This window comes from Octodon degus, unplaced genomic scaffold, assembly GCF_000260255.1.
Source record: "Octodon degus isolate 3935 unplaced genomic scaffold, OctDeg1.0 scaffold00101, whole genome shotgun sequence".
NCBI classification, from domain to species: Eukaryota; Metazoa; Chordata; class Mammalia; order Rodentia; family Octodontidae; genus Octodon; species Octodon degus.
In genome coordinates, this window is record NW_004524677.1 from 3,204,034 (window position 1) to 3,217,852 (window position 13,819).

Sequence of the window (13,819 nt, forward strand, 5' to 3'; positions counted from 1 at the left end):
AGAGATTTGTACCTATGTTGTTCATTTATTATTTCTTGCCTATATCTTGTAATACGAGAAACTACTTTGGCAGTAACAATACACAATGTACTAACCATTGTTACTCTCCTAAAGTCTTGTTTTAAGATTTTGTACCATTGTTTTTATTTTTTTTCTTTAAAATAAAAATAACTGATGTCAAAAAAAAAAGATGCATTTTACTATTGAGATTCAAGGGGAAAAAAATTCAGAAAATACTAACACAAAAACTGACATAAAAGAATATTAAGAATGACACTATTTTATTCTTATTATGAATATTATAAGTTTTAAATTAATAGTTTAGAGGCATAAACACCTAGATCAAAAAGAACCAAATCTTATTTATTACCTTTATGTGAAGAAACTATTTCACCAGATAATAACTACCTGTATTAATTGTTAAAAATTCTTAATTAAAAATCAGATTAAGACAATATTTTAAATTTTCTTTTACAAGTTAATTACTCAGGATGTGGGATCAGACTATATGGTGCTTCTAGTTTTTCTATATACTGTATGCATTTCTGATAAATGGGAAAAGAATAGATGACCTGGCAGAAGGCTCAGACAATAATGTGTGATTTACAAGACACGAATGCAGCTACCACAAGATTTATCTGACAGCCCTCTCCGATAGTGGACTGTTGAGTATCCGATGGAATGATTTCTAGTCTAGAAAGTCTACTACTGAGTAGCCATACACATTATTTATTTATTAGATGTTTTGGGTTGAAACCATTTTTAAATGATGCACTTCACAATGCAGAGTCATAAATTTAGCTTTAAACCCAAGAAGGGAGGTAGTGTTATTGGAATGTATGTCAGACTGAATTAGGATGAGCAACGTAAAGCTTTTATAAAGTGGCCTTGAATGCAATGTCAATTTTTTCAAAAATGATATTAATGTCAAATGAGCAAGATACAAACACTGTACAGAACAATGTAGTAACATTACTTCAAACATTTGCTTACCATTTACTTTAAATCCATATAGATTTCTACCAGGTTTATATGCATGTATAACTAATATGGGGCAAAAATGGGTTACATGCTTGTGATATACTAAATTTGAAATACATTATTTTTTCAAATATTCTGCATATATCAGAGAACGTACACTTTCCTGAAGAATACATGCATTTTTACTTTAAGAAATGAAGGAACTTAAATGAGCCTCTAGCTTACTTAGTCCCTGAATCATTTGATATAAACAATTCTATAAACCATATGTAGACATACACACATACATATACATATAGTATATATAATTATGGTTTATATATTACATAATATAAAATGGCATGTGTATGTATATATTCATGCTGTGCATGTGACTCAAAGATAAAACACTTGTCTAGTATGTTTAAGACTCTGGATTCAGTCTACAGCACACAACAAAATTACTTCTGTAATAATTATTAATATATGGATATGTTATATATGTGTGTCTTTAATGCTAAAGAGCTTTCAACTGTTAATAGTAACATTTTGCCTAAATGCTGTTAAAATTCAAATGATACAAAATATAAAATAGTGCCAAATCAACTTTTGAGTGAGTGAAAACTGGAAAATATAATTTTAGATGAACCTTTAAGGAAAAACTCTCTTTCTTACTGGAAGCAAGCCACATGTGATTATTTCAGTTCTTAAAGTTAGACTCTAATTCTCTTTTGCAATAAAAGGTGGTTAAACACCATACTCTGAAAATTACAAAAAAGGAAATAAGCTTAGAATGAATTCAAGAAAAATAATCAGAACATACATGATTGTCATGAAATTAACACCAACTAATTTGTAAAGTTCTAAATCAAATTTGCAGATGCTAAGTTCGTAAGCATATCCCATTATTTATGTGATTAAAAAGGAGTATTTGACCTGATCTTTTGATCTTTGGCACTCAATCCTCTCCATCTCCTCTTAAAAAATTAATTAAAATTTTAGCAAGATGGTAGCTTTTTACTTCCCACCCTATCTCAGACAAAAAAAAATTATCAATCAAACTCAAGACATCCCCACCCAGTATCTGCAAAATGTCGACTTGAAATTCAATTTCATATCTTTTAAGCACTCATGTAGAAAAAGACAGTTCACTTCTTAACAAAATAAATCACTTTTGTGATTACCAAGTTGACCTCTTTGAATTAGGAAAATTCAAAGTGAAAAATGTAATTATCACCCTGGAACAATCTGTATACATCTGGAGCTAATTCTGGCTTCATTTTTCACATCATTTTTCACAATGTGTTACATCTTGTATAGATGCCATACAACTTTTGAAGAACCCATCAAAAATGCTAAGGATTTCAAATACTAATGTATGTTACTCAAACAAAAACATTGAGAATTTCTGACTTCTGAAAGTTATTGTATCAAGTGATCTTTATATCTCACTTGACTAAGTATTAAGCAGCACTGTGACACACATAACAAATAGGTGTGCACAAATATGTCATGCTCTATCTCTGTAGCTTCTAACATTCAAATACGTAATATACAACATCTGAAATAGCTTACAGATACCAGAAAATACATTCAAGTCTAAACTAGAGAGTAGATTTCATGATCAAAACTCACCTATCTAGTGTTCCATCATATAAAAAACAAACATATTCTTATAAAGAAACCCTAAGTGAACACTTCTTAAAAGGATAATTTCATGAAGAATAGTTCATGCTAATTTTCAATAAAAAAGCAGAATATCAATTGTTTCAAATCACACAGATTTATAAGAAATCTTATTTGATCAGCTTTAAAAAATTTTCTAAAGATTATTAAAGTACAAATGCATAATCCTCATAAACTCTAAAAATAATAAACTCACTAAGAAAAATAATTACTCCTTACAAGTTAATCATAAAAAAATCCATTAGATATAATCTCTAGAAGTAATTGTTCTTACTGCACTTTACTGATAACGCATAGTATTGATTTTTCACACCTTCTATGATTCTTTAATTAGTATTCATGAAATATCCATCAGCACAGTCTAAGTAAATTTAGTAATATAGGCATTAAAACAAATAAATCGATGCAAAGAAACATTAATTTTGCAGTATCCTTATTCGTTAGGCAAGTAAACCATGAGGGTTGTAAATGAAGGTCAAAGGTGTTGAAATGGGTCAAAACCCTTGACCTCTAGACCAATACCCTTCCTATTAAAAAGGACTATTTTAAAGTTTTAAGTAGGGGAATTTACTGCCAGCAAGATATCACCTTTAAAATACTACAAAGAAAACTCTCAATAAAAACATTCATCTGATTAACTGCAAAACAAGAACAAATGATCATAAGATGCATGATTTTTAAGTATATTTTAAAAGCCACTAAAGCTTACCACTTTAAGTACAATGTTCTGAACATGCAAAATAATTTTGCTCTTAGGAATTACTTTTTACATCTTATTATGATGGCTGCCACATTTTTGTTGATGTTTTCCCAAGTCTGCTGTGTATGTCAAAAATAATTAGCAGTGACAAGGATTCAAAATTATTTATCACTCATTTTATAACCTCTGCACAAACGGGAAGTAAACTCATGATTCCCAGTGGAATCAGAGTGGCACTCCACAAAGTATGGAAATAAATCTGTTTCTATAACCTTAATGTACACAGCAAAGAAACTTAGTCATCTTAAGATCTTTTGATCTAGATATTTTTCATGTGACTATAAAAACCTTTGCTTCTCAGTTACATACCTGTCCTTTCAGTACTTGCTTTAAAACCATGTGCTAATATCAAGGACAAAAAAAAATTCTTTTAAGATAAAAATAAAATTACATAAAGCAGAAAACTCAAAATGTATTGCAAAAATAGAATTTCCTTGTTAAAAAAGAAAATCACATGAGAATTTATTTTAATTCAACTCTTGTACTCACCTGAGAACACAGTAGCATAACCAACTCCACAACTGAACTACTAGACTTCATGCAAACCAGACCTAAAGACAATAAAATTATAAAGTAAAAAACAAGATAAATTCTTTACATAATTTTATCTCATCTTGTTTTTAAATACAACATTATTATCCTTCTAAGATCCATGCCTGTAACACATTCAACTATGTTATTTAACAAGGTACTCCATAGTTACTTTAAAACTAACATCAAAACTACCAACATTTTTGTCAACTATCTCAACTTTCAAAATGTTAAAGCATTTATTGCAATATACTAACATTTCACCATACTCATATAAATGTGCACAGCATATGCCATGTTGATCAATATCATCTACATTTTGTTTTGGAGAGAGTTGATCGTTATACATGCAGAGAAGGGAAATGGCTCCCTGACCTTTGCTTTCTCCACCACACTCTCTCCCTTCAACCCTCTAGCTATCAATCAAGTTTCCATTTTGTTTCTTGGCAGCAGACATCCCAAACACTCTTATTAGTACCTTGACCTCTGACCTCACACTAAACCTTAACAGAAATGCAAGCCATTGTGTGTTACATATTCTTGACTTTTTATAAATTAATTCATTTATATTTTCTCTTTTGTGTTTTATTTTGGTTTCCGAAAACTATTCTCAGGAAGGAACTTTTATATAGCTAATATCTATCTAAAGAATTCTTTAGTTCTAATTATTCATAAAATCTGAAGTACTTCACTAGAACATCATAAAACTAGAATCTTAAGGAAATATCAAAAATTAACAGGCCTAAAATTACTAAATCATATTTACCAAAAACAAAATTATAATTTTTAATTCTATATTCTGGGGGGCAAGTACAAGCCTAGGTTCCAAGGTGTATGTAATATCTAAAATAATTCCTAATGGCTCTTCTTTATTTTTCCCCACTAAAGTTCCTTCATATAACCTACCTATTTTCTCTTGTACTTTCATGCTATTTATTTCTTTCCTTTTTGAATAATGCCTTAAACTCATGATGGTATATCTTGGCATTTTTGAAGCTTTACAAATTGCATTCAAATCAAACAGGCTGTTCTCTCCACCATTTCTTAAGATAGAGCTATTTTTCTCAAGTGTTAGAAATGACGGTAACACTGTTAGAATTAGCCTAAATATTAGTTAAAGAACATGTACACCTTTCATTAGGCAAGCAGGTTTTTAAGCCAGCCAAAATGTAGATTCTATAGGGCTAAGATGAATATAGGTCATCAGACCAATTCTGCCACTGCTGAGGGACATGGTAGAACATAGCTCATCTATCATCACGACTTAGCCCTTTGCTGGTCTGAAACCCTACCACTTTCCTTAAATTGTAACCCAGAAGTGCCAGCCAAATAGCTCAGCAGATTAAAGCACCTGCAAGCAGGTACAGGGGCCAGGGGTGGCCCCCGAGAGTCCCCAAGACTGGGTGTAGTCGCCCAAGTCTGTAATCCCAGCTCTTGGGAGGCTGTAAACAGGCAAATCACTATGAGTCCAATCTAGTAATGAGACTCTGAACACCCTGTAGACCCTTGCCTAAAAAAAAAATAAAGTAACCCAGAGACAAAAAGCTGAGAGTTACTACAACTTCAAAATCATCTTTCAATGGGTACATTCAGAATTTTCTACAATCAAATCAACAATCCTTACTGTGTCATGCAAGAGGAATCAAAATTTCTATATCTGGGTCCTGATCTGGGCCATTCATGTCTATCATGTATTTATTTACATAAGACTAGTGACTTGAATGCTCATAATATCTTTGTCATTAAAATGTCAAATAATACTCCACAGTTTCGTTGGAAAAAATAATGTATTGTTTTGCAGAGGGTAGGAACAAATTTGTTGGAAGTAGGTAGTGTAGTATGTTCAAATGACAAAGGAGTTCAGAGACTTGATATTAGATCTGTAATACTAAACTTTCTGCCTGAAAGACACCAGTATTATAAACACAAATATGTAATTGTCAAATATCAATTGTAAAAAATAAATGTTTGATATGTGAAATAAAAATTAGAAGAAAACCCTGTAAACATACACTCTAGAATTTTTCAATTCAATTATTTTTGAATTTTATTAGTTAATAAAAGTCCTTCATTATGTCATCAAATAGTCCATAGTTAAATAATTTCAAAGTAAATTGCCACCCCAAATGTAACTGAGTGTTTATAAAACCAAAATTTTCTTTTTCAAATAAATTCATTGTTACTTTATCACTCAGTGGAAATGAGACCACTCATACACAATTATAGCAGAGATGAAATTCGTAACTAAAGCTTAATAATTAAATACAATTATTTTAAGAGTGAAATGAAGGGTTGATACACCATGGTTGACACTGCACTACAAACATCTTAAAAACCTTGCATTTCCATAACACTCCAGTATAGGTATCTTAAACTATTAACCTACTTTATACCTTCAAAAAGAGGGGATTTTTTTATTTAGGCAGAGACTTAGGGAATCACTTATCTACCAACACACAAAAGTATGACAACTAAAGCTGTAAACCGATATTTCCAAACACTGGAATATACATGGGAATGTTTAATCAGGATGTTTGACCTTGAGTTGAACACAACCTTCTTATCCTAAATCAACCATGAATGAAGATAAGGAGACTTAGCTATCAATCTGGCCAAAGAACTTTTAAAATAAAAAATTAATTCCTGGGGCACACAGAGATGGCAATTGAGACTGGGTGTGGTGGCACACACCTATAATCCGGCTCTTGGGAGGCTGTAAACAGGTGGATCACTAGTCTGATCTAGTAGTGAGACCCTGAACACCCTGTAGGCCCATCCCCAAAATGAAAAAAAATAAAAAAAGTTAATTCCTGAAAGTCCAGCAGCATCTTAAACGTTGTAGTTTAGATGTGAAGATTGGTCCCTTGAAGTCAGTCTACGTTCTTAAATAAAACTAACTCCTTGAAAAACTGTCCTCTGTTGAACTAGTATATGCTGACTGGAGAAAGTCAGAGTATATCTTCTCTCACAAGAAGCTTTATCAAAAGCTTACATAAAGAAACACCACCATGTATTTATTACTCTTTTAAGTTTTTAATCTTGAAATGTAAGTAAATGTAAATAAAGAAAAATCACCCACTTGTTCCTTCAATAAGCAGTTCTTGTCCATGGCTACCCAGAAGTGTCCGAGAAAGAAAAGGTGCAAAATCCACAAAAATCTCTCGCAGAAGAGGAGCTGCCTTTTCCAAAGCATGTTCGAGTCTATCTGTAATACTAATAAGATATTATGTTACCCCAATTATTCAATTTTCTAGTTTTTAAAATAAAATATATGTCCATACAAATGTAAAATTGATGAAAATAAAATATGACCTGAAGAGGCATCACTATTATGCCTGTCAGTCGTTCCACCTCCAACACCCTTTTTCTTCATGATCTATTCTGATTCCTAGGGCAACCGTGGTGACAAACTTTCTAAGTATCAGTTCTATTTTTTTTTTTTTTTCTTCACATTTTGTAGGGATTTTTTTTTCATGATTTTTTTTTTTTTTGGCGGGGGGACCGGGGATTAAACTCAGACACATGCGATTGCCAGAGAAGCGCTTATTCCACTGACCCATCTCCCCAGCCCTTAAGTATCAGTTCTTAGTGGAAGTCTTAACTCATCAGCTAAGAGAATTTTCTTTTCAGCTCCACTATGACCCCAATAAGCTCAAGAGTTCATCAAATTTGTCTGTTTACCACAAAACCATCAGTACCTTGGATTCAAGAATATGTCTTCATTTCTAAGTTATCAGGTACAGGCTATGACACAGACTTAATAAATTATATCCACTGAAGGAAGCCAATCATGTGCTTTTTTATTTATTTCTATAATATATGGACACATTTATAATGAGCTCAATTTAAATATAATTTCTATGAATGTGTAAATACATGCATACATCTATACATTCAATGAGTTTTTCAAAGGCCCCCATGTATTAGGAAATTAGGACAAAGCCATGGACTTACAAGCAAAATAAATAATATAAACTACGCTGCATTTATTTGTTCATACTAGGAATACTCCAGTTTATACTATGCCCCTGGTACTAAGCTACCAATGAAAACTAACGTAAGTTTCTGCTTTCAGTGATCATGCCTCATAGGTACTACCCTTAATACTATATCTCTGTACTGTATGTCATATTTCTGAATAATAATACAAGCTGATGCTCCCAGGACCTACTGTGAAGTACCATTCTTGTAATATAGTAAGGAAAGTCCAGAGCTTTGTGTCCACTGAGGCTGTAATAGTGAAAAAAATTTGCACAGCATTCCAAATTAAATTTTGAAATTCAGACTTCCAATTAAACCAAATTCAGTGACAGTAATCTAGCTATAATTCAGTATTATAGTGACTTTGATAAAAGTGGCTATCTTTATTTCATAATTTTAATAGGAAAAACAATAAATTGCAAACATTTGATTTGTAATTATTAGAAACCAACCCATATGTTTATATAAATGAAATGTATTTTGCATACAGCATTTATTATTACTCATAGCTATTTCTTATAAACATTTTACATCTCACATCATTTAAAATAAAATGAACTTCTAAAATAAAACCAAGCCTATAAATGTCATGTCTATGAAAAAGTAGGAAAAGGGCCAGGGAGATGACTCAGCTGAATAAGTGCTTCCCTGGCAAGCCAAAGGTCTGAGTTCAAACCCCGGTTCCGCCAAAAAAAAAAAAAAAAGAAAAAATAGGGGAAAAAGGGAAGGGAAAACAAAAAGAAATTAGGGAGGAAAAAGATAGCTGGATAGGGTCATGAAAAGGCAAGGCTTACGTACCTCATATTTGAGACTGGGTCTTGGAGAACAGAACCAACTGTGGGAACTGAGGGCAAGTTTGCATTAGATGGCCTACTGCCTATAAAAGGAAAATAATCCTTAAGGAAATCTGGTTTTAACACAAGGACTTAAATAGGATGTCTTTATACTAGCCAACAAAAAATATACCACAATGTACTTTTTAAACACTCATTGCTATTTGCATAACATTAAAGTCTTAACAATTTATGTTTTTCTTGAATTCTTTCATATATAAATCTCAATTAAGAGGTCAGTTATCAAGCTAAACAGCTCTTTTATCCAAGAGCTAAAGATTTAACACAAAAGTAAATTCTAGTTTACTAAATTAGAGGGTCAAAATCCTCTTCTTTCTATTCAACACTAAGTATCCAAAAAAAAAAAAAAAAAAAAAAAAATGGGCAAGCAAAAGCATTCTTTTAAAGAGGCAAAAATCAGAAGCAACTAGTCCCAACATTAGCTAAATGGCTATAACTTTATGACCATGCAAACTGTCCTTATTCAGGTATTGGATAATTTATGCTGTGCCCTGAACGCTCTTGAGTTTTATCTGGCAAACAACCAAGGAACACCCAAGAAACATTTCTTGAACAATTCAAGCAAATTTACATTTTCTCATTTATATCATCACTATAGTTACAGTACATAACTTGCTGTATTTGTTACACTGAATTGCACATGATCTTTATTTTTATTTCATTATAGTTATAGAGGACACAACAACAGCAAAGCCACTGGGACAAGGATATGGGAGTCTGGCACTTCCTTGTACAACATCTCCAATGGAAGACATAGGATGGTGGGCTGGCTCCACTGAAAACCCACTATGACACATGATAAAACTGACACTTTCAGACCATGGTTAGTATTGGTCACCACCTCCCTTTATTACAGAAGCTAAGTTAGACAAAAATTAATTTATAGCCAGAAAGAGTCTAGGCCCTCAAGGAAGGCAACACACATAAAAAAATAAAGACATCAGAACTGCGGCTGGTGGCACATTTGAAGAAGGCCAGGCCTTAAGATGAAGATGAAATGGCCACGCCTACTTGCTTCTCTAGGGTACAAACACAAACCTGGTATTAGCACATGGTCCAATGAATCCAGATAGGCATCAGACACCCAGGTGGCAGACCAGGGCATCTAGAACCATCCCTTCCCAAAATGCCTTAGTTCTTTCCATGTACCCCAACTTGTGACTTGTTTCCCTACAGGATCAATATTAGCTAAGTAACTATACTTGTAATCTAGTCTGACCCAGTAGTGACTCTGCTGTATAAATTACCCTGACAAAGGGGCTCTGTGACCACCCACTGGGACCACTCCTGGAAATCCATGAGCTATTCATCTTCTCCTTATTTTCAATAAAAGTCTCCCAACTTCTTTCTTTGGTTCACAATTTCATCTCTCAGTGTCATGAGATCACAAACTCCACACCTTTGACATCTAACAAGCTGGAAGTTATATTTCTTCTACATTGCTTCTCCCTATCTTCCCTCTCTCAATTCATTCTTTTAATGTTCTAACTACTATACAGAACTTATTTTTTAACATATTTGCTTGTTACAGGGTCTCACTACACAGCTCAGACACTTAGTGATCCTCCTATTTTCAGCCTCCCCAGTGCTGGGATTATAGACATGCTACACTATGTCTGGACTCTGTGGCCAGCTCAGCCTACCCTGGGGATAGGGTTGGTGCAACATGCAGTACCAGGGATTGAACCGCAGTCCCTGTGCTTGCCTAAGCTTGCCTAAGCAGGCACTTTAGTCCACTAAGCTATCTTGCTGGCCCAATATACAAAATTTTTTTAAAACAAAACTCTCAAATTTTTTATTTATCTATCTCTAGAGCTTAGAAAAATGTAACACAAAAGAATGTCTTCACCTATTATAAACTACAGAAATGGTTTCTGAAGTAACTCTCAACTCCTCTGTTTTAACAGATAAATACTTTTAACCTGATAGAACTTCGCTCTCTATTTCCTACTATTTTTGTCATTAAGTAGCTCTCTAGTGTCCAGCAGCTGACCTAGTATATCACATAGGACTTAATGATGTTATAAACTGAACAGGGTTCACAGCTAGATCTTAGTATTCCTTATTGAGTATAAACAATTTCCCAAACTATTAACATTAGACAAAGATATTCTGTGACTTTGAGGAACATAAAGCAATACCATTCTAAAACCATGTCCCAGTAGAGACTGCCCAAATAACAAAAACAGCCAAACATCCTAAACTCTGACTTCTGTTTCTTTACAAATTAAACCATTAGCCTCAGTCAAGTCTTCCCTCTTTCTAGTTACTATTGTGATGTCTAATCATAGAACTACTCTCACTTCCTGGCAGTATTATTACTCTGGTTTCTCTCCAGATGGTATAAATCTTTTGCCTTTTACTTCCTGGAAGTATTTAATTTAGAAACTTCCCTTCCTAAACTTCAAAATTATCTAATATAAGCTGAAACCCTATAAATTCTATTACTGAGATGCTCCTAGTTTCCCCATTATTTCCATTTTCCCTTCCATGACTTTACTGCAATGAGTAATAAACCAATTTATTCAACCAAAAATGTAGTCTTGGTAGCAACTGGCTAGAGAACACTGAAAACACTGTATGTAAAGTCAGGAAGAGAAAAAAAAAAAAATGAGCTAAGAAATGTAACAAACCTGGGCCTATTTAAAAAGAATTAAGGAAATCTCTACTTTAGAGTACTTTTCATTAATAAGATATTTCATGGTGGTACAATATATAGTATTCCACCGAGTAATATCTTTCATGTTACTAAGTATTTTATACTCAAAGGTGTACAACTGTGATGCGCAAACTGTTGAAAACTAATTCTAGGGTAAAATCAAGAAAGCAAAAGAATCGAATGTTTGAAAACTTAACTTTGCCAGTTTCTATCACCAAAAATGAATGAGAATATATATATATATATATATATATATATATATTACATGAAAACTGTCTAAATTCACTGAGTACAATGTTGAAAATGATATGCTTGTGGGAAAAGTAAATGTCTAAGAATTAAGGATCCTACTGCTGTTTGGTTCCAAAGTCATAAGCTATAGCAAACCTTCTACCCTCCTCACTGCAAAGGACTCAAATAATGGCAGTACATAAAACTGAGTTTAAAGCTTGGAACTCTGAGAATCTGTAACTCTGTGTCACAACTATAATAAGTTATTTTCTCATTGTAACCAAAATATAAAAATAATGTGCGCGAAAGAGAATGAGATTCCTCTTTCCCAAATCTTCCTAAATTACTAGTTGTCTGGAACAGATTAAGAAAAGTGTCTGCATCAGGACGGTCACTGAAGAATCTGTATCAGAATGGGCCCAGAAGAAGGACTAGAGCCCGAAAAAGGAGAAGAAAACTATGAGGTAATGGCTGAAAACTAAAGTTACTTCTTTTAATTCATGCTATTATAGAGAGAAATAGACTAGTGAATGAGTGTACATATTTTATATATACTTTTATGTTATATCCATACAAAAATAACTATAAAAATACATACATAATATAAATATAAATATACCATCCCTATCTAAGTCTATTGAAAATATCTGGAAGGAACAACACTGTAACACTTACTATACAGATGTTGGTTTCCAAATACTATTTTCTAGAAGAAAACAATGAGTAAAGATGTACAAGAAAAGCAAAAAATGAGCCTCAAACGTCTGCTTGTGCAGTCTAGAAGGTAAAAAAATCCCCGAGAACATGTATATGTCACAAGGGCACATGAGCTAGCTTGAAGGGAATTCCACTAACCAAAACTGGGGATGAGCTGAACATCAAATAACTAATGATGCAAATGATGGTAACGTATCAAATAAAGTAGAAAACCACAAGATCATAATGATATGAGCAAAGTAACAATCTAAAGAATGGGATAGTTAAAAGACTTCAAAGTACTTCCCCCAAAATATCATAAATTGAAAGAGGAAATGTACCTTTATAACATACAAACCTGGGGCTAGGCGTATAGTTCTGAAGCAAAGTACTTGCCTAGGATGTATGAGGCCACACATTCAAACACACTTAGGAAAATGGAAGAAAGGTAGCAGAGAGGAGAGGGCAAAGAAGGAAGGGAGGGAAACCTGGGACACACCACTCTGATCAAGTGATCAAAATTGTCACTGGTATTCAGACAAATCAAAATTAAACACAGGGCTGGGAACCATTCAGTGGTTCAGCATGTATTTAGCATGCACAGGGCCTTGGGCTTAACTCCAAGCACACATCCTACTGCTGCTGCTGCTATTACAACTACAACAACAACTGCTACTACTACTACTACTACTACTACTACTACTACTACTGTTGATGATGCTGATGCTAATGATGATGCTGATGGTGATGGTGGTGGTGGTGGCATGGTGGTGGTGATGATGGCGATGTTGTGATGTCATGGTGGTGGTGGTGGTGGTGGTGGTGGTGGTGGTGGTGACAATGGAGGAGATGGAGAGGGAGAGACGGGAGAGGGAGAGACGGGAAAGGGAGAGACGGGAGAGGGAGAGGGTGAGGGTGAGGGTGATAAGCACCATGTGACTGAATTTTTTCAAATCTGTTCTATAATATCCCTCCTGAAGAAACACAGTCTGTTTCTAATGATGAAAAAACACCAGACCAACCTAAATTCAGAGACTTTCATTTCTGCTGTTTCCAATTCCTAACAAAGATTATTTGCTTGATTCAACTTTAGTCAGGCTTCTAAACCACCTCCGTGGCTCACCTGTGCTTTTCCTTGTGAAACTCAGTTTTAACAAGAACTCTGCTAAATCAGATTAGCAAGATCCCCCCTCCAATTCTATCTTCCATAAGTAGCTAACTAGGTTCATTATCCTCCAACATCTGCCCAGATAAGGTGTGATCACAGGTGTTCCATATCCTTCACCACACACTGATGATATGAGATGACCGATGATACTCAACCAGCAGCATTCAATCAAAATCCTATTACCTTGATTTAACCAGAATCCCTCTGTAGCTCTGCTATCTCCTCTGGTAATTTGCTGTCCACCAACCTCTATCCTGCTTCCTTAGGTATAAATTCCCACTTATTCATACTAT

At 33.8% G+C, this 13,819-nt stretch overlaps 1 protein-coding gene across 3 annotated transcripts in view; it reads right to left on the bottom strand.

Annotated features, from left to right (window-relative positions):
- Window positions 1–13,819, bottom strand: part of Lrba (LPS responsive beige-like anchor protein) — a 752,085-nt gene that overhangs the window by 486,972 nt on the left and 251,294 nt on the right. For all 3 annotated transcript variants that reach the window (XM_004638688.2, XM_023723655.1, XM_023723656.1), the window contains exons 31-33: window positions 8,717–8,795; window positions 7,017–7,150; window positions 3,896–3,957 (exon numbers count right to left, since the gene is read on the bottom strand). In XM_004638688.2, coding sequence (XP_004638745.1) covers window positions 3,896–3,957; window positions 7,017–7,150; window positions 8,717–8,795 — 275 coding nt within the window. The remainder of the gene's footprint in view (window positions 1–3,895; window positions 3,958–7,016; window positions 7,151–8,716; window positions 8,796–13,819) is intronic.